Genomic DNA, 21,480 nt, shown 5'->3' on the forward strand with positions numbered 1-21,480 from the left:
AAGAGACGAGCTGATAAAGCATACAACTTTCCTCTAGTTCTTTAATGCTTCCTCACCCCACTATCATGACCCCAATTCTACTTTACAAATCCAGCTAGACCAGAGCATGTATACTGGTACAGACCAGAGCTCAAAACCCAGGGAATCCAGGACAGATAAACCCCTCAGGACCAATAATGTGACGAGTAGTGACATCAAGAGGGGAAGGGGAGATGGGGGAGGAAAGGGGAAATCGGTCACAATGATCAGCATATGACCCCCTCCCAGAGGGACAAAAAACAGAACAGTGAGTGAAGGGAGACAGCAATCAGTGTAATATTTGAAAAAAAAATAAATTATCAAGGGCTCATGAGGGAGGGGAGGGGTGAAATGAACTGATACCAAGGGCTCAAGTAGAAAGAAAATGTCTTGAAAATGATGATGGCAACATATGTACAAATGTGCTTGACAAATGGATGGATTATGGATTGTGATAAGAGCTATATGAACTCCCAATAAAATGATTAAACAAACAAAAACCCTCATATGTTTGCAAATTAGGTGACTCATATCCAAAGTCAAAATTAAATTATGCTGCTAGAATACAGAGGTGACCATGTTATTCATTTGTTCAACTAATATTTATTGAGCATCTACTGTGTACTATGCTAGAAGAGAAGCACACCAAATAAAAAGTTATCTGCTCTTCTGAGCATATCTTATTCAGATAAGGAGGTTTTTCATTTTTAATTATACAGATAGTAACACAAAAACTATCTCATTAGAATACATTTTTTTTTAACTGAAGCTCGTGAGGAGTCGGAAAGACCTCGCGGAAGAACCATTAATCTGAGACTAGGAGTTAGCTACTGGTGTTGTTCAAGGGGAAATGGACATAGAAGGTATTCAGAGTAGAGAGAATAAAGTATGTGATGGTCCTGAGATATGTGCCTGGGGTTAAATTAAAAATGAGGTAAGACTATAAGAAATGAAGGTATATGCATAGATAGCAGGTGACAGGTGAGCTAACCCAGGACTTCATAATATTGGTAATACTAAAAATAATAATATTTGTAATGGAAACATTAAGAATTCAAAATATAAGTTCTATCACTTTTTATGAGATAAGAAGGAAAAACATAAGGAAAATTTTTAGGCTACAAGTCATAACAACTGGTAGGTCAACGAAGTTTATGAACTGAAAAGTATATCAGGCTTACAGCTAAACTTACTGTCTATGATGCAACATCACTGTTTTGAGGGAGGAATGGAGTGACCCATTGGGTTGATATCACAGACACTATTGAAGACATCCTGCTTTGGTATGCCCACTACTGTTAAAATTACTACAGCAAATGTACCCAATCTTGATGAACAAAATTTCATTTTAATTCATTACTATGTATAGATACACTACATATGCAAACTCCTTAAGGAATTCGAACCTATAGAGTGGGAGTCATGAAGCAGACCACAGACAAATTTCACGAGTTTCTCCTTATCTAATTTCTTCTTTCTCTAGTAAGCCTCCACCAGTTTAGACGATCAAGACATTTCATGGTTCTTATTCTAGTGTCATTATTTATGATCTCGTGCCTTTTGCTAGGGAGATCACAACTGGTCTATGAGTACTGCCCATATTTCCCACCTTCAAAATTCATTTTACTCAACTACTTTCCTCTTTAAATTCTCTTGTTAACTTAAAAAGAAAAGAAAGTTTTGTTTAAAATACCCAGAAGGTTCTTCAAGGGCCCAGTGAATTATTATTTTATTAAAAGATTATTTTACTGGGGGCTCTTACAGCTCTTATAACAATCCATATATTAATTGTATCAAGCATATTTGTACATATATTGCCATCATTAAGTGAATTATTAAAGTTACTGTAAGTCAGGAATATTGGATCTATTTCATAAAACAAATGCATCACAGGGCACATAAATGAAACCATATTACTGATAAAACTGCAAGTTACTCCTCCCACTACCTAGTAATGCTAGCTCTTTTAAGATTTCTCAAAGAGGAGATACAGAAAACATCATGCTAATTTTATGATTTTGAGGAACATTAAAAGTGATCAAAAAGTTATTTTTGTTTGTTTCATGTAGCCTTGAAATAGACTAGAAAAGATAAATAAGTATAAACAGCCTCAACAGATGTGGCTGGCCACCTAATGTAGGTACTGAGTAAGATAAATTACTAGTCTCCATGCAGATCTGAAGGGCAGCTTTCAGACCTGACTCAAAGTGCAAGCGGCCTCCCAGCAGTCTGTTTAAAAGGTAGGTGCTAATCATGAACACAAAACCATCTAACCTGGTTGGCCCATCTACAGTTACATCTGGTCAACCCGACTTGCTGCCATCCTGTGAAGGGAAATGGACAGTAACAATGAAATAGTCTATAATTCCTAAGAGCCATCAAGTTGTTCAAGGAAGCATTCTTTGCTGACTTAACTTCCTGCATCCCCTGGAGACAATGGTTTGCAACACAGCCAGTAAGACTCGAAGAGAGAAGAGACTATTTTCCGCTCAGAATGGGCTTTATAACACTACACAGGTTTATGCATGGTAGCATCTGATCAAGAGTGTATAGTGCCCACCACAATTAACCCCAATGTAACCATAATGTAGAGTTAACTTAGAGGTAGTCATTTAACAATGTAACCATAATGTAGAGTTAACTTAGAGGTAGTCATTTAACAATGTAACCATAATGTAGAATTAACTTAGAGGTAGTCATTTAACAATGTAACCACACTGTATTCATTAGCCTGAATACAGCCACTTTGTAATGACCTGAGTGAGGCTAGCTACTGTAATTCCTTTGGTAACTTCTGTACCTGCTGGCTTGTTGCATTTATTTTTGAAATTGCTGATGTTGCTTGTAAACCTGTTTTGTGTTTATAAGTTCCTATTTTTCCGTATAGCATGATTCCACCTGCTCTTGTTCCTTGTTTATTCCACAGTATACAAACTCTCCTCTTTAAGCACTCTGGGTCAAGGGAGAATTAGGCTCTAGCTGCCCCTTGACCACCGGCTAAAAAAGGCTTATTAACTGTAATTAAAGTTGCATGTGAGTTAATTGATCTCCTTTAGGTATAACAAGCTGATAGTTCTGAAGGAAGATGTCTAAACTGCACTGAAAGTATTAGCAAAAAGCATGGTTCCAGGAATTGATGGAATACTAACTGAAATGTTTTAACAAACTGATGAAGCACAGCAAACACTCACCCACCTATGGCAAGAAATTTGGAGGGCAGCTACCTGGCCAACTGACAGGAAAAGACTCATGTTTGTTTCCATTCCAAAGAAAGGTGCCCAACAGAATTACAGAAATTATGAAACAATATACTAATTTCTAAGGGAAGTAGAATTTTGCTAAATATCATTCAATGATACTTGCGGTATTGTATTGACAGCTGCCAGAAAGTCAAGCCAGATTCAGAAGGCGACATGGAATGCTGAGTATCATTGCTGACATCTGATGGATCTTGGCTCAAAGAAGAGAATGCCAGAAAGATGTTTACTTGTGTTTTATTGACCATGCCAAGGCAGGCAACTGTGTAGATCATAATGATGGATGACACTGAGAGGAATGAGAATTGAAGAACGGTGCTGACGCAGAACCTACACATGGATCAAGAGGCAGCTGTTTAAGCAGAACAAGGAAATATTGCATGGTTTAAAATCAAGAGAAGTGTGCACCAGGTTGTACCTTTACACCATACTTCTTCTATCTGTATGCTGAGCAGGTAATCCAAAAAGATAATCCATGAGGAGCATGGCACCAGGACTGCAGGAAGGTTTATTAACAACCTGAGATATGCAGATGACACACCTTGCTTGCTGAATGTGGGGAAGACTTGAAACACTTGCTGATGAAGATCAGGGACTGTGTAGCCTTCAGTATGGATTGCGACTCAACATAAAGAAAATCAAAATCATCACAATGTGACATGATGAGAAAAGGAGAAAAGGTTGAAGTTGTCAAGGACTGTGTCTTGCTGGGATCCACAATCAATGCTCACGGTAGCAGGAGTCAAGAAACCAAGTGACACCTTGGGCAAATGTGTCTTGCTGCACAGACCTCTTTAAAGTGTTGAAAAGCAAGGATGTCACTTTCGGGGCTAAGATGTGCTTGACTCAGGCCTAGGTATTTCCAATAGCTTCACATACATGTGAAAGTTGGACGACGAATGAAAAGTCTGAAGAAGAATTAATGTATTTGAATTATGGTGCTGGAGAAGAATACTGAAAGTACCATGAACTGGCAGAAGAACAAACAAATCTGCCCTGGAAGACATACAACCAGAATGCTCCTTAAAAGTAAGAATGGAGACACTTACTCACTTTGAACATGTTTTCAGGAGAGACTAGTCCCTGACAGAGATCATGCTTGGCAAAATAGAGGGTCAGCAAAAAACGAAGGAGAAGAATTGGCATAGTGGTTGCAACAATGGGCTCAAACATAAAAATGATTGTGAGGTTGGATGGCATAGGACTGGGCAATATTTTGTTCTGTTGTACATATGGTTGTTATGAGACAGAACCCATTTTAAATCAGAAAAGCACCAAACAACAATATACAAGGATTTAGTTCAGGTGTATCCAATGAACTCTGCAAGAGATGATGGGCTAAGTAAAGAGATGGATAGACTTTTGTTTTAATAAATTAGGGTGACAGCACTCTTCAAAGAACATAATGTCCTCTCTCTCTCTCAGCTATTTCAGGGGAAATAGCCAAAGCATACCAAAATAAGCTGCTAAGGTTCCTTCAATCTATAATTATATTCAAGTTGCCCCCTTGTCTTCATATTCTAAGCATAAAGGAAGTATAGAATCTAAGAAACTAGCAGTAAAAAAGTAATTCTTATAGAACTCTAATAATTATGAAATATAAAATCTTCTCCAAAGATAATTAGAGGACCTCTAGCTTCAGCTGAACAAACAATAATCCACAAGATAATGACCATAAGAAGTTATAAGTCAGAAGCTTTGGGAGCTCTATCCACTGGGCCAGAATTTGACCATCCTTACCAACAACTTTAGCAACATGCCATTCTTTCGTAGAGGGAAACTGTATGGTGACTTCAGGAACAACCAGAGTTCTCTCTCATTCTTTATACACTCAAATTACCTTTAAGGAGTTTTAATCCATCTCTTGTAATTCTTACTGGCAACAGTTATTATAAAAGGTCATTTGCCCAGGGTAATTTTTCAGAATTTTTCCGCCTCATAAGCCCATACACACATTAATTCCTAAACTTAAAGAAAGTTTAATACTCTAAGATAGAGCAGAATTTGGTGATGTGAACACAAAACTACTCTCCTGCAACAATGGACAAGGCAAGTGCCTTTTTCCTATCTGAAAAAGGCCTACATTTAGACAATAGACACTGTGTCATTCTCAATAAACTTACTTGACATCCATTTTTAGTACTCCTCCAGGCCTTAAGAATACCCTACTTTCAGAGCTAAGTGTATCAAAAGACACTCATTGGTAACACCAATGTGCTCTAAATGTGACTGAGCATCACAAGACTGAAAGAGAGCAGATATTTCCACCACTAAGTTATTTTAGAAAGTTTCATGAGATCCTCAATATGATCACAAAACAGTATTACAATAGTGAAATAAAGGAAGGCACTTGTGTTCAACTACCATTTAATACTCACTTGCCTTTTCCATTGAAAACCTTGCTACTCAACTTCTAGGGCTCAGATTGCGTTATGCTATAATATGAAGCTGAGTATTATCTTATTTTAAGAGGTAAAAATGAAGTAAAATAAGTGGTATGTAAAGATTGTAGTCATGCTTAAGTGCTAGTTTCCAAAATACACGTGGATATTATTCAAATTTCTTTAGGCTCCCACAGCAATTGATCACTTGCAGCCACTATGAGGTCAACCTGTTAAGATTTTTTATAATATACTCTTTACAAATTACCTACACGTTTATTACCATGATCTGGCATAATAAAAAGAATAAATTACTACTGTCATTTTAAGCTGATAAAAAATTCTCAACTTAAAGAAATGAACTCTATTATAAATTTTTTTTCAATTACTGATTTAACTTCTGTAGAATGAAACCATTTTTATTTGTAATTAAGACTAAAATGTCATGTAATTGCCCATTTTTCTAGGCAAATAAAAACTGATTATGAAGAGAATGAGTATAGGATCCGCCACCTCTATGTGATATTTTTTAATGAATAAGTTGACTTACACCTCTAGCCACTCTGAGGGAGAAAGACAGGCTTTCTACTCCCATAAACAGATCCAGTCTTGGAAACTCACAGGGGCAGTTCTCCCCTGTCCTGTAGAGTCGCTCTGAGTCTGCATTGACTCAGTGACACTGGGTTTGGTTTTGATTTACTATACATTTGTTTAAATAATGAAAAATGGCAATCTGGAAATTAGACCACTTCTCAGTTTAGCTGAAACTAAGAGCAGAGTCCATGTTTTCTCTTATGTTCCTTTTAGTTTAAGAAAGCATCTAAAACTGGGACTCAGCTTGTTAGCATTATCTCCCCAGAATCTTAATAGCTAAAATCTATCTTTCAGTTTTTCTTTATTGTTAATTGTGTAGTGTTAATTAAATAATGTTATGTCACATTGTGTTTCGGTAATATAGAGAAGAAAAGGATAAATTCACATGATAAAATACAGAAATGTCAAAATGATGCCAATTAGTCTAATGGTGGCAAGTTTTCCTGATTCAAAAAATAATATAGAAGTTGGGCTTTGGAGAATCCACATTCTTTAAGCTAATGCCTTAGTTGTTCAGTGTATTTCTTGAAGGACTTAAGATCCGCTTGTCAACACACACAAAAAGTGCTCTTGTCAAGGTTATTATCTCATCTCCATAAGTAAGCCTATTTAATGGCAGCCAATTTGCAAACATCCAGTCTAAGAGTGCAGCTCCAGTAAAACAAGAAGAAAAAAATGCAAACTCATGTCAAGTATGCGTGTTGGCAGCGACTGAGCCGAACCCCTCTAGAGAAGACGGACCCCCAGGGCTCCATTTGGCCGTCACCCAGGTGCTGCATGCCGCACCGGTTTTCACACGGCTTTCATCAAGAGACAGACATGATGAGCCTATCATTTAAAATTTAAAATCACGTAAAATTCATTAGTCCTTCTTTGTGAATGTTTGACACCTTGGCTTATGTCATGTACCTACAAACGAAGTATACATTCCACGGACAACCGAAGAACAAAAAAAAACTTAGAAAAAGTTAGCGTTTTAAATTGATGTTTTCATGAAACAGGAAAACTGCTAAAAAGGGTACTTGCCATATAAAACTTTTGGGGTCAAATCTAGCATGACTAGATCACAAAGTTTCTTTCATAATACTAAGGAAAATCTTTATTGTCTTGTAAGGACAATATTCGGAGCCAAACACCTAACCCTCACACATAAACACCTAAAATAAATAGGTGACAATGTCTAATTTTCATTGACAACAGAAAAGAAAGAAGACTTCTATTATGTGCATTGATGATTAAAAAAATATCTTCTGGACTCTGTTATGTTTTTCAAGTCAGGCAGGTGAATCTATAGAGACAACAACTAGAATCAGGGTGCTTGTGGGGTATGGAAGGAGAGGTGGCAGATAAGGGGGCCTGGTATCAAGGAATTCAAGAAGGAAGAAAATGTCTAAGAACTGTTTGGGGTAGTGACGGCACAATACTGCTTGATGTGACTGAACCATGGACTGGTATGATGTCTGGATTAGCACCTAATAAAATGGTTTTGGGGAAAAAAATCTTTCAATAAATACAGTCATTTTGTGTCCTAGATCTAAGAAAAATAAAAATCCCAATACGAAACAAAAATAAGCATTCTCTTTTTTTTATTCCTATTATAATTAGAAATCCATTTTCATAAGCCAATTCTACTGAAAACCATTTTTCTCAAGTAAAAGTACCAGGTTTTTCTTTCTTTTTTTTTAACTGCAGCATTGTGGTAGTCTCTTAACTCCCACCAAACAGGGCATGTGTAATACTAAGAGAAGGAAATAGTCAATTTTCATTACCACCACCCTGGCTATAAGAAGGGGCCATCTCTGAATGAAGCAGGGGAGCGAAATCCTGAGGACTTCAGAAGAGCATGTTCAAGATCTCTGTCAGAACAGGCAGAGGCCGCCTTGACCAGACGCATCACAGACTGTGCCATGGAGACTCAGAGGAGCAGCACCGAAACTAAGGGGTACCTTCTGATCTGGCCTGAGACTGTAGAACGGTGAAACAGAGTGCTGGGCAGGCTGGCTTCCTGGCCGATGGAGGGAAAAGCCAAGGGATTATGTGGCTAAGAGACTAAGAGCAGAAAAGAGTCTTGACTACCACATGGCTGAGAGGCTGAGAACCAGAGAGACTTGGCTACTGGCTAAGAACACTGGGGACTGTATCTTTACTGTTCCCCAAACCTGAATTGTGTCCCTAGGAAACCTCTTTGATTTTGAGTATTGTCGGTGAGTTCTGTGTGGCTGGTGCAACAAAATCTCAAACTCAACAGAGAAGTAAAGAGGCAGGGAAGAAAGAGTTGGTGTCAAAATGGGTAAAGAAGGCTGAAGCACGGAGGCCTGTCTGAGCAGCCAGGAGAGGCCAGATATGTCCACCTCCATGCCACTTCCTGCAAGCATTTCGTTATTATTAACACTTCATACTGGGTAACTCTGAAGGAAAAGGAAATGACAAGAGCAGTAAACATCAAAGGTTCCTTCAAGGAAATAACTTTTTCCTCTTGGTAGCAGTAAACAGGATAGGAAAAGAAAGTAATTCAAGGGCTCATTGTGTTTTCAAACAAATCTAACAAAAATCAGATTGAATAAAATATTTTCACTGTTTTTAGCACACTTTATATTATATACTTTCTACTCAAACATTCTCATACATCTACACACTTAATGTAAAGAAACCATGATAATAATCTAACACCACTGATCACTTAATACGTGCCAAGCAGTATGCTAGATGCAATGCATCTGTATTAATCCAAGAGCAATCTGTCTGGTAGGAACGATTGTTAATGCTGCTTTACACATGGAGGAGAAAGAGACACAAAGAGGTTACAGGATTTAAGGAAGGCAACATAGCTAATCAGTGACAGAGCTGGCATTCAACCAGACAGTGTGCTCCAGAGTCTGGTGTCTGAGTCCTGACACTTGACTGTGTGTGACAGACGAATAGCACCTGGCAGGACGCCTGGCACCAGGCACACACTAAGTCAAAGGTGAAACTCTTACCCTAATTACTTACTCTGCGATAATTCTGGACTTCCTCTCAGGTTCATCATCTTTGGAACTGAAGGGCCATATACATCCACGTCTAATAAACCAATATTCTTTGACTGTAAGAAAAAGAATTTCCTATAAGATGATTTCCACTCTTCATCAATGACAAAGCACATAGCAACTGTATCTCTGTCTACAGAAATGAAAATCTGAGCCATTCCAAAATCACAACCTAAAAGTTCAAAGCAACAGTAAGACAAAGGAAAGTAAACTGTTGCAGTAAATACATTTTCTCAGATTTGCTCATTTCTTTCCAGATAATTGATAGAGAAACTTACATCCTGCTTCACATATTGTGGTTCAGGTCTCCCACACAGTCTTGAATAAACTAGGATAATTTTTATCTGAACGTGATTTTTACAACCAATGACCTGTAGCAGCACATGGTTAAAATGATGACTTACAATGAAAAGCTAAACCCAAAGAAGTGGGAAACCCTGACTTTTGGAAAATCAGTCTAATGCATCAAAGGATACAAAGTGAAAATTCAAACATGCAAACCAAACCATAACATAAAGCAAGGGAGGCATTCCAATAAGGAGAATGACGCAGAGCTGCAGAAGTGAGATGCAACAAGGACACTGTCAGACAATACAAGGCACGCAATGCCTGCAGGTCCCAGTTAAACACCCAAGGTCATATGGAAAACTCATAAACAACTGAAACTGAAAATCCAGCGCCTCAAAGGCAGAATATCCAATCCTATCCTGACTGCTCTCTTGCTAGCTACCAGTTAATTAGCAGCTTACCCAAGTGATGGAAAACAAAACTCACAGTTCCCAGAGGACACTTTTCTCCTTCTCCACTGCTTCCTGTTTCATCAGCGAAAAGTAAATATATACGTATGTACAATGTTAATAATTAAATACATACCTTTGAGTTATTCTTTGGAAAAACTGTAAAACTTACTGTTGTACCATAGCAAGATAAATTCCTAACATCTTTAAAAATTGGAAGGAAAAACTGAAACCTTCCCTCATCATCTTTTACATAATCTACCTATTTCCAGACAAAGATTTATCTTTTAAACCGCTCAGTCTGGTTCCTAATAAATATGCAACACAAGATAAAGCCATCATTTTATATTCCTAATATTACACTGATCCGAACTTATTTTTTAAAAAGACAACTGATGATGAAGAACACAACTTTCCTCTAGTTTTTAATGCTTCCTCACCACCACCCCACCACACACTATCAGGATCCCAATTCTACCTTACAAGTCTGGCTAGACCAGAGGATGTACACTGCTACAGATAGGAAATGGAAACACAGGGGATCCAAGACAGATGATCCCTTCAGGGCCAGTGGTGAGAGTGGTGATACCAGGAGGGTAGAGGGAAGGTGGGGTGGAAAGGGGGAGCCAATGCAAAGGATCTACATATAACCTCCTCCTTGGGGGACAGACAACAGAAAAGTGGGTGAAGAGAGACACTGGACAGTGTAAGACATGGCAAAAAAATAATAATTTATAAATATCAAGGATTAGTGAGGGAGAAGGGAGCTGGGAGGGAGCGGAAAAATGAAGAGCTGATACCAAGGGCTCAAATAGAAAGCAAATGTTTTGAGAATGATGAGGACAACAAATATACAAAGGTGCTTGACATACAATGGATGGATGTATGGATTGTGATAAGAGTTGTATGACCCCCCAAGAAAATGATTTTAAAAGAAAGGAGTATTAAATGTATGTGACTCAGAGTTCTAAGGGGGCTGGAGGGGAGAGATAAATATTTGCCTCTATCAAATGTTCAGATTATCATAAAATAAATGAGAAAATAGGAGGGCTATTTTACCTATAAAAGAAGGGTGGCATGAGAAATTCAGGTTTAATGCATTCAGGTATTAGCTCTAAAAAGGTAGAAAGTGAGAAATTTTGAACCATTTCAAATATTTTTTAACCATCACAAAAATAATTTAGCATACAGTTAGTTGTTTTGTTTTGATGAGAGGGCCTAAACCATTTAGGAATATGGCTAAGTATTAATACTAATGTCTAAGGAGCTACTAAAGCTCTGGCTTTCATCCTAGAATTTCACCTTCTTGGGATACCTACCAGGGCTGAAGACTACCACATAAGCATAACAGAAACAAAAACTTTAATGACTTTTCTTTATTCTCTTACCTATATAAATACTGGTTTTATAATAATGACAAGAGACCAGGCCCCATATTTCGCACTAATCTTCGAACAATACCTACACGTAGTACTATCACTAAAAGAGAAAATTCTATATTAGAAGATAACCATGCTGGTTAAAAGTAAGCCCTTGACACAGGGTTCAAAATGTCATTGAGTTAACTAGCTGGACCTCAGAGATCTGTTTGAATATTTGCCATGGCTGTAGAGAATAGACGGCTATATCTGGACATTATCACAGAACAGGAAATCTGGGGAAGTAGTACAAGATTTTAGGGTTCTTCTGCTTCCAAAAGACTAGACCCAACAAAGCTGATAATTCCATGTGTTAATGTTGTCTATATATTCTCCTTTTTGCTGCATGTAAACATCAAAAAGGAAAAGATAATGGGTAAGAAAAAGAATTATTATAAAATCATTTGTGGTAATGATTGTACAATTCTTCTTGATATGACTAAACTATTGAATTGTATGATATGTGGGAGAAGTGCAAATAAAACTTTAGGAACAGCAGGTCATAGGATCTCTGTGGCAGCTCTGATTTTGGCCACAGTAGCACCAAAGCACAGACAATATGTAAATTCTACATGGCTGTGTTGCAATAAAACTCGTGCTTGACAAATGTGGCGAAGAAAGCTGATGGTGCCCGACTATCAAAAGAAATAGTGTCTGGGGTCTGAAAGGCTTGAAGGTAAACAAGCAGCCATCTAGCTCAGAAGCAACAAAGTCCATATGGAAGAAGCACATCAGCCTGTTGCGATCACAAGGTGTCGAAGGTAGCAGGTATAAGGCATCAAAAAAAAAATCTTACCATAGCAAATGAAGGGGGAAGTGCAGAGTAGAGACCCAAATCCCATTTGTCAGCCACTGGAGATCCCCTCACAGAGGGATCTAAAGGAGGAGATGAGTCAGTCAGGGTGCGATGTAGCACTGATGAAGAATACAGCTTTCCTCCAGTTCCTAAATGCTTCTTCCCCGCCCACTACCATGATCCAAATTCTACCTTGCAAGTCTGGATAGAGCAGAGGTTGTACATTAGTGTAGATAGGAGCTGGAGGCACAGGGAATCCAGGGTGGATGATACCTTCAGGACCAGGGGTGTGAGGGGCGATCCTGGGAGGGTAGAGGGTGAGTGGATTGGAAAGAGGGAACCGATTACAAGGATCTACATGTGACCTCCTTCCTGGGGGACGGACAACAGAAAAGGGGATGAAAGGAGATGCCGGATAGGGCAAGATATGACAAAATAATTTATAAATTATCAAGGGCTCATGAGAGAAGGGGGAGCGGGGAGGGAGGGGAAAAAAGAGGACTTGATGCAAAGGGCTTAAGTGAAGAGCAAATGCTTTGAAAATGATTAGGGCAAAGCATGTACAGATGTGCTTTATACAATTGATGTATGCATATGTATGGATAGTGATAAGAGTTGTATGAGTCCCTAATAAAATGTTTAAAAACAAAACAAAACTCATGCTTGACACAATGAATGGATGTATGGATTGTGATAAGAGTTGTACGAGTCCCCAATAAAATGATTTAAAAAAAACTTTAATTACAAAAATAAGAAAGTGGCCCAGAGGGCCACTGGTCAGTTTACCACACCTGAATTAGAGAATAAACTTTTCAATGACCTAGATATTCAATCATTAAACAATATCATTTTGGTACAGTCAAAGTCAAGCAGCGTATCAGCACAGTTACCTAGGTAAAGATTTATTTCCTTATTCTTAATTGGCTAATGTTTTTAAATAATGAAAAACACACTTTAGACTGTCTCAATAGTAGAATTAAATTAGCATAGCTTGCTTATGTTTTACATATCATGATTAGAATCAGTGTCCACTAACAGAAACACCTGTGTCCATTGACAGCTTATGTTAATTAAGACATATTATACTTAGAATTGGCACAGCTACTTGAGCAATAAATTAGCATAGCTTCAAAAATTAGCTTAAGCAAATTTTCAGTCTAGAATTCAATAATGTTACAAAGATGTCAGATAAACCCCATTTGTGTTTCATAATTTACTCCATTACTTTGAAATAGGGTCACATTTTATATGTATAAATAGTCTTTCAGGCAGTTTTCTATTTCACGCAAATAAATGAGCAAGGTGGACAACTATAAATAAATGTAGGCAGCTGGTTGTCTAATGAGCCAAGTTTTATGGCTCCTTTCTACCTCACTCCTCCTCATTATACTTACTCAAGAAAGCTTCAATTAGGGGAGTTTTAATTTTTAATTTTACCCAGACTTAAATGAATAATCACTATACAAGTCTCACCAAATAAACAGATAAAGAAAATGATTGTTAAATGGAAACTCATTACTGTAAAGTGTGATTGCTGTCTCCACTGTCATCATAACTTGACCGAGTGACTAGGTTAGTATCTAACATTATACTCTTTCTGACTTTGCTGAGGTACTCACAGCCTAGCAGACAACATAAAACAAAACAGATCATATCCTAATACTACTTGGGCTTGTTTCTTTATAATTTATAACACACTGTAAAAGGTGGCAGGATTATTCAGAGTGATTATACTGTTTCATTACTACAGCATGAAAGCTGCAATTTTAAATCCTAGAAGTCCTTTTTGTGTGTGCGTTGAATTTCAAAGGTACCAACAACAGTTTTGATACTGCTTTGTTCTTCCAGCAGAATTTATTCTAAAGAAGATTATAAAGCTTCATGATATGTTCCTTTTATCCGTGTTGGTTACTAATAGAACTCATCAAAACAATATCTCAGAACTGTCCCACCCAATTACATGTAAGTAAATATCTATTTAAGGTCTGCCTTAAGGTTATCTTTTTCATAAAATATCCAGTCCTATGAGGAGCTGATACCAAGGGTTCATGTAGAAAGCAAATATTTTGAGAAATAGGATGGCAACAAATGTACAACTGTGCTTGACACAATGGATGGGTGTATGGATTGTGATAAGAGTTGTAGGAGCCCCCAATTAAATTATTACAAAACCTCAAAACCAAACCCCAGAGGACAGAGCACAACTGTCCCTTTGGGTTTCCAAGATTTTAAATCTTTACAGGAGTAGATAGCCTCATCTTTCTCCCTCGGAGCAGATGGTGAATTCAAACCATGGACCTCGTGGTTAGCAGCTCAATTCATAACCCAGCATGCCACCAGAGCTCCTCCAAAATCTCCACTCGCAAATTGTCTGATAAGTTCCATCACAGAAAACAGGGACAGAAGATGTAAGGCCAAGGGTTGTATTTGCATCTCAGAAATGAAGACAACATTGCTTTAAAAAAAAAAAGTATCCAGTCCTATGATTCCTTATGCACTACATTCAATTTAATCCTGGTCCTGTAAATGATCCCAAGAGTTAGTTTGAGCCACTTCTTTTTCTGCCTAGTTTTAGATCAAATTGTCGTTAATAAGAATTTCAATCTCCCATGTAGAGAAAAAATATACTTTCTTAAATTCCATTAGCTGGATTATATTAGAAACTGGTTATCTGAAGAGTTAAAGACTGAACATATCAATAACACAGGAATTTCCTGCTGCTTATCAGCAGATTGCCTCAATCAGTGTTTCCCAAAGTGAGTGACACCACTCGTGGGGGCACTGGAAGGATCCAGAGAGGCTGCAAAGGCAGATACCTATACTTAATCTTGGATAATGGGCACATGTTTTCAATTGCCTAGAGGTGCTGAGTACATTGTGTTTCTCCGGAAAAGGGTCAAATAAGCTTGGGAACCTATGATTTAAGTCATCAAATTCAAACAGAAAGGAGGAGAAATACATCATAGAGGGAAAGGTTCATGTGGCTGGATGTACCACAACCAGAGATGAGCTCATGAAATTTCCAGAAGAATCCCATAGGACAAACTAATTGGTTGCAGAAATGTCAAAAAAGTAAAATTCTAAGAGAAGTAACAGATTTCCAATTAAAGACTATTTTAGAGCAGAGATAATTTAGTCTTCTACCCACTAGAGCAGGAACATAGCCCAATCTCTCTCCAACACAGGAGCTATAAAGTCTGAAACCGGCCATCAGAGCCCTTATCTCTCTCTTTCATTTCCTCCTTTGCAGCTGCTGCTGTTGTGTGCCATCCAAACAATGCCAACTCATAGCAACCCAGAGGGACAAAGTAGAACTTCCCCTCTAAGATGTCCAAGGCTATAATCTTTTTACTTTTTAAACAGTTTTATTGGCACTTAATGCACATATCACACACTCCAATCATATCCAGAAGAGTTGTACAATCATTACCACACTCAATTATAGAACACTTGCCCCCCTCCCCCTCCACACACACCCGGTTAAATCACTGGTAAACTGAGCAGTTGTGTCCGTTCCAGTGCTCTTGGCCGTAACCTTTACAAAAGCAGATGCCACAGCTTTCTCCTATGCACAGAGGGTGAGTTTCAATGGGCCGCCTTTTGGGTAGCAGTTGAGCTGCCTAGCCACTGAGCTATCCAACCTCCTTCACCCCCTCCTACTTTCGTCCTTTCCCCTCCACTCCAGACAGGACTGCCTGTAGTTTCTTTTCTTTCTTTGAATCATTTATTGGGGGCTCTTAAAGATATCATAACATTCCATAGTTCAATCATATTAAGCAGTATTATATAATTGCTACCACAGTCAGCTTCAAAACATTTTCTTTCTTCTTGAACTCCTTGAGCTCAGCTCTGCTTTATCCCCTCCTTTCCCCCTCCCACCCCCATTTTTTTTGCTGCATCTTACACCATCCGATATATGCATTTGTGTACAATTCTGTTGTCCGCTCCCTCCCAGTGGGATTATACAGTCATCAGTGCTATTGTGACAATAGCTATTGTACCCCTATTTAGCTTACATTCTAGTGATGGAGATGCAATATCAAAGAGAAGCAAGTAAATATAATATGAAAACTGCTGCTTGGTGCTGTGAAGAAAGAAGAAGCAGGAAGAGGGTTAGGAAATGTCCAGTCTGGTGGTGAATGGGTTGCAATCTTAGATAGGCTGGCCCATGAAAGTCTCCCTACATGACTGTATAGATAAAAGGATAAAAATAGATAACACATTCCACTATATGGCTGAAGAGTCAAATATTTCCTAGCACACATTAATGGTAACGATGTATTCATTGTTTATCTAAACTTCAAATTTAACTGAACGTCCTGTATGCTAACGTTGGCAACCCTATACCAGCGTCTCCTCTCAAGGTAGCAACCAGACAATTCAGTTGAAACACACATCAAATCATTCTTCTGCTCTGATCAATTCAATGGCCACTATTTTCCTCATGTAAAAGCTAAAGCTTCCCACCCATTCCAGGTCCCCCAACCTTTCAGCCTTGCTAATGTCATCATTTAGTTCTCCACAGACATGCAGGTCTTTTCACTACTCCTTGAACACGCTGGGATGCCCCCACCCCCACTCCCCTGTTGTCCTGTACATAGGTTGTTCCTTTTGCCTGAAATCCTCTCCCCTCAGTCACACAGCCTATCCCCTCACCACTTTCAAATCTTGGCTCAAGTGTTCTATCTTCTGGGGGCATAATTTATTTTAAATCGCAAACTCCAAGGTCCAGCACTTCCCCTCCCTTTTATCCCCCAGCCAGCATAAAGTGGCTCCATGGTGTGAGAGCAGAACTCTGCTCTCCAGGGTTTCCAAAGTCTTTCTTCCCAAAAGATTCTCAATAGACTCCAAACTCCAAGCTTGCAGTCAGCAGTCCAGTGTGTTAACCATTTACACCACCCAGAAATTACTACCTCCTATCATTTCACTTGCCTATTACGCTTATTGTCACTTTATTCAAATTCAAGAAGTATGAGAATGTCCCTGAGTACCTGCAACAGTATGCATTAAATACTGCAACTATTTGTTGAATAAATGAAGTAACAAGTGATATAAAGTTTATTGTGCCAACCTGGCCAATAAACACATGTGAGGTTAATTGAAGGGTGGAGAGATATATGGCTCAGTGAGCCTCCCTCACCTTTCTAGCTCTTGGGTCTCTTACTTTGTGATGGTTGGACCAGGGTGTAGCTGCCTTAGCCAGTTCCCTGCTTCAGCTGGAAAGGCTCACTTCCTGCAAGACATCCGCAAGAAGCTACATGAGCCTGATGCAGCCCTGGGAGCTGGAACAGCCATGTGGAGACTCCTACCAGTGCTGGGATGCTTGCACATTCACTGATGTGGCTTTCTTCCTGCAGCAGGCATCATTGCCTGTCTTTTGTGAGATGGAGGACTTTGTGGATTGGTGTCGGACATATGGGTTAATGTTGGACTTGTGGGCTTGGGCAGCACTGGGTTGGGATGTTTTCTTGATGCGCACTTCACCTTTATATGAAACTCTCTCTTATACGTGAGATTCTTTGGATTTGTTTCTCTAAAGCACCCAGACTAACACAACAGTAAATGGATAAACCTCAGTTTATTCCTTTGTATATTAGGGTTCATTATTATATAACCCTATTATATTAATTATATTATATTATTATAATAAGGTCCTCATTGACATACTATGATTTCATGAAATTCCTTTTCCTAATATTTCTAAATCAGCATCCGAAGTTATAAGGTTCAAAATTATGTATCATGTACAAAATAAAACTAGTTTGGTGTTAAAGGGTTACAAATTTCTATGCAGTCAAACTCTAACTACCACTTTTCCTCACGAAAATTGAATGTCATCTTCATTTCCCTATTGATTCCACTCAAGAAAAAAAGTGGGACTTTCTGGGAGAAAATCTAGTACAGAAAATGACTAGAGCAGACTGCCATAAAAATTATGACAGAATCTACTGTCTACAGCGCTGAAAACCAAAGCCGCAGTATGATATGAAAGAGCACATTAGAAAGATGATAAACACAAAAGGTATAAATCGTTCAATGAGAAACTAATTTGCTCTGTTAAAAATCACACAAACCACTATAAAGGAATAAAAAACATAACATAGGGGAAGAGGATAAATTAAACTTTGTGACTAGCAAGAGTTTTTGTTTGTTTTTTAATAATTTTATTGGGGGCTCATACAACTTTTATCACAATCCATACATACATAAATTGTATAAAGCACATTTGTAGATTCGTAACCCTCATTGTTCTCAAAATATTTGCTCTCCATGTAAGTCCCTGACATCAGCTCCTCATTTTTACCCCCGACTAGCAAGGTTTTAAATATATAAAAGCTACATAAGTTGTTATTTTTTTTCCTTTCCAGAGCAGAATAAGCAACATCTTTTTTAATAATAAGCATTTGATCTAAGCCTTACATTTTTGTCTAGAATGTAGCAGGGAAAGTGACTTAGGGGTAAAATACCTGAGGTCTTTATTTTTTGTTTTTAAGAAAAACCTTAAATCCTTGCCTGTATAATCAAAATATATGTGTGTATATTAATGCTCTCATAAATAAAATCTCTAAATACAGATAAAACCAGAAAGTCTTCTATCACCATGGTAATATATAAAATGCAGCAAAAGATGGTCCCAAATAATAACCGCTAGAAGTAATAGTCATTTTATTTGTGATGTCAACCAGTCATTTTCTTGCAAAAATCTAAGCCTGGGGACCTAGAAACCTAACTAAACAAGAATCTTTCCCCAGAGAAGCACTGCAGCAACAGCACTGAAAAGCCAATGTGAGTTCCTTGAGAATGTCCTTAACTCGACTGCAATGCAGGGAAGAACATTTATAATTCCGAGAGCAGCTCTTCCCAAGCAAAGCAATCACAGGAAGTGGAGATGAAGCAAACACTTGACATACTCTCCAGACTCAAAATCCCAGCAGCCAAGTCCCTGGGTTTGAACCCCATGTCTCCTATGCACTTTGCTCCCTTTGCCTCAGTAAAGAAGCAAGAGCTCTCCCGACCCACTGAGCTGAGGATGAAAGACCCTCCTCAATTCTCAGATGGTGTGATGGATGAAAAACAACGACTAAGGAAAAATAATGAAAAAGAAAAGGGAATTGGTGAAAGCCAAGTTTCAGGGGACAGAGGGGAGAATAATTTAGGAAATAATTTTTCTGGGGGAAATAGCTGAGTAATTTCATATTAAGCAGAACCAGATAATGAAAGTTAAATGGTTTTAAATAGTTTCCCATTGACATGTGGGCAACAAAAGGGAAGGGGGAAAGATAGTAAATGAAAAATTAGGATAACTGTTCTAACTTGTCAGCAAAATCGGCAACTATCATGAACAAAGTGGGAGACTCAAATGCTGGCAGTGTGCTGAAGTTACCAAAAGACATGTAAAGGGCAAGTCCAAGGGTCCTGAGCAGGAAACACGGAGCCAAGAGCATCTTTGGAGCTCTTCAAACAAAACGGTTTTCTTTCTCACTGGAAATCTCAAAGCAGACTGTGTGTTTTCTCCTAAAACTATAAAGTAAGTACAGGAAAAAGTAGTTCATAACTTTTTTCCTATCTGAAGGTTATCTTCCAAACAACAACCAAAAAGAAAACACCCACTGCCATTAAGTAATTTCTCATTCATAGCAACTCTATAAGGCACAGTAGGACTGCCCCTGTGGGTTTCAGAAACTATGATTCCTTCTGAGAGTAGAAAGCCTCATCTTTCTCCTGCGGAGTGACTGGTAGTTTTTAATACTCTAACACATAATCACTACACTACCAGGACTCATAAAGATTCTTATAATACAATATTTTCTTTTAATGTGTTAGTGAATATGGAGTGTGTTTATGTGTGTATGTGTACATACAGAATAAGCAAGTGAATGTCAAATATAATGAAAGATAAAGTGATGGATATGTATGTACTCAGGATACATACACACACACTAATTTCAAATATAATGAAAGCTAAAATGATTGATATACGTATGTGTTAACATACACATATGTGGACTGGGGTGCTTCTGAACACTTAATTTGGGGACCTCCATTTGCTGATCCAGGGAGATGGAACCGAGAGCCTTCGAATTGAGGCTCACAGCAGAATAGCATGCCCTACAGTCATTTATTAGCAGAACCCCCAATGAACTTATCACATGATCTGACTGAACAACTGTATCATGAACCATTTCACCTCCAGAATAAACCCCAAATCGTGAGCACTGTCTGTGAGTTCTGCGTGACCACACGATGAACTAAAGAACCTGGGAAAGGAACAGTGCTGTGGCAGACCACTATGATATATGTTGAGGCAATGTTTGAAATTAAGGGCCAATCATCTTTTTTCTTTAAAATGAATAGTCAAAGTTCAAAATCATTTAGCCTGTTCTATTACTAGATAGAAAATTATTTTTTATAAAGTTAGTGTTATTTTGTACAATAAGAATCACATAAGGGATCACTATTTTTGTTTTTTAATAACATATCAAGGGCTTAGTGGAACCTATGAAGAGGCAAATGGGTGATTATGAATAAACTGCCTTATCAAATGAAGCCACAATTTCCTTAAGTTTGAGCTACTTTAAAGGATTTTTGTGAGTATTACAAAGCAGTATGAATTGGTGATGATTAAAGAAAGAATAGCTAACATATTTATATGCAGTATGCACAAGGCAGGGAGCCCTGATGGTGTAGTGGTTACAAGTTAGATTACCAACCTCAAGGCCAGCAGGAAGAATCCACCAGCCACTCCATGAAGGAAAAATGAGGCTTTCTACTCCCATAAAGACTGACAGTCTTGGAAGCCCAGAGGCAGTTCTGTCTATCCTGTTCTACAGGGTTGCTATGAGTTAGAATCAACTTGATGGCAGTGTGTTTAATATTTTCTATGTATCAGGCCAGGAGTCGTGGTTACATGTTGGGTTGTTCACCCAATGTCAGCAGTTTAAATCCACCTACCAATCCTAGAGAGAACGGTAAGTGAGACTGGCCAGGCACTTCTTGCTTTTAAGACACATTGGAGTGGATTCCAACTCATAGCCCCTGAGACACAGCAGCACTGTCCCCTGGGGTTTTCTTGGCTATCCTCTGGAGTTGTAGACCACCTCATCTTTCTCCCTTGGAGCTACTGTACGGTTTGAACCGCCAATATTTCAGTGAGCAGTCCAGTGCTTACTTAATCCTTTGAACAACCTATGAGGTGGGGATACAATAATTCTTGGTGAAGAAACTAAGGGCAGAAAAGTGAGTAAGTTGGTCA

General features: G+C 38.4%; 1 protein-coding gene across 1 annotated transcript in view; it reads right to left on the minus strand.

Moving 5' to 3' along the window:
* Nucleotides 1–21,480, minus strand: part of NUBPL (NUBP iron-sulfur cluster assembly factor, mitochondrial) — a 247,923-nt gene that overhangs the window by 174,248 nt on the left and 52,195 nt on the right. Inside the window, exon 4 of the mRNA XM_075530761.1 lies at nt 9,242–9,332. Coding sequence (XP_075386876.1) covers nt 9,242–9,332 — 91 coding nt within the window. The remainder of the gene's footprint in view (nt 1–9,241; nt 9,333–21,480) is intronic.

This window comes from Tenrec ecaudatus, chromosome 14 (assembly GCF_050624435.1).
Source record: "Tenrec ecaudatus isolate mTenEca1 chromosome 14, mTenEca1.hap1, whole genome shotgun sequence".
In the NCBI taxonomy this organism is placed as follows: domain Eukaryota; kingdom Metazoa; phylum Chordata; class Mammalia; order Afrosoricida; family Tenrecidae; genus Tenrec; species Tenrec ecaudatus.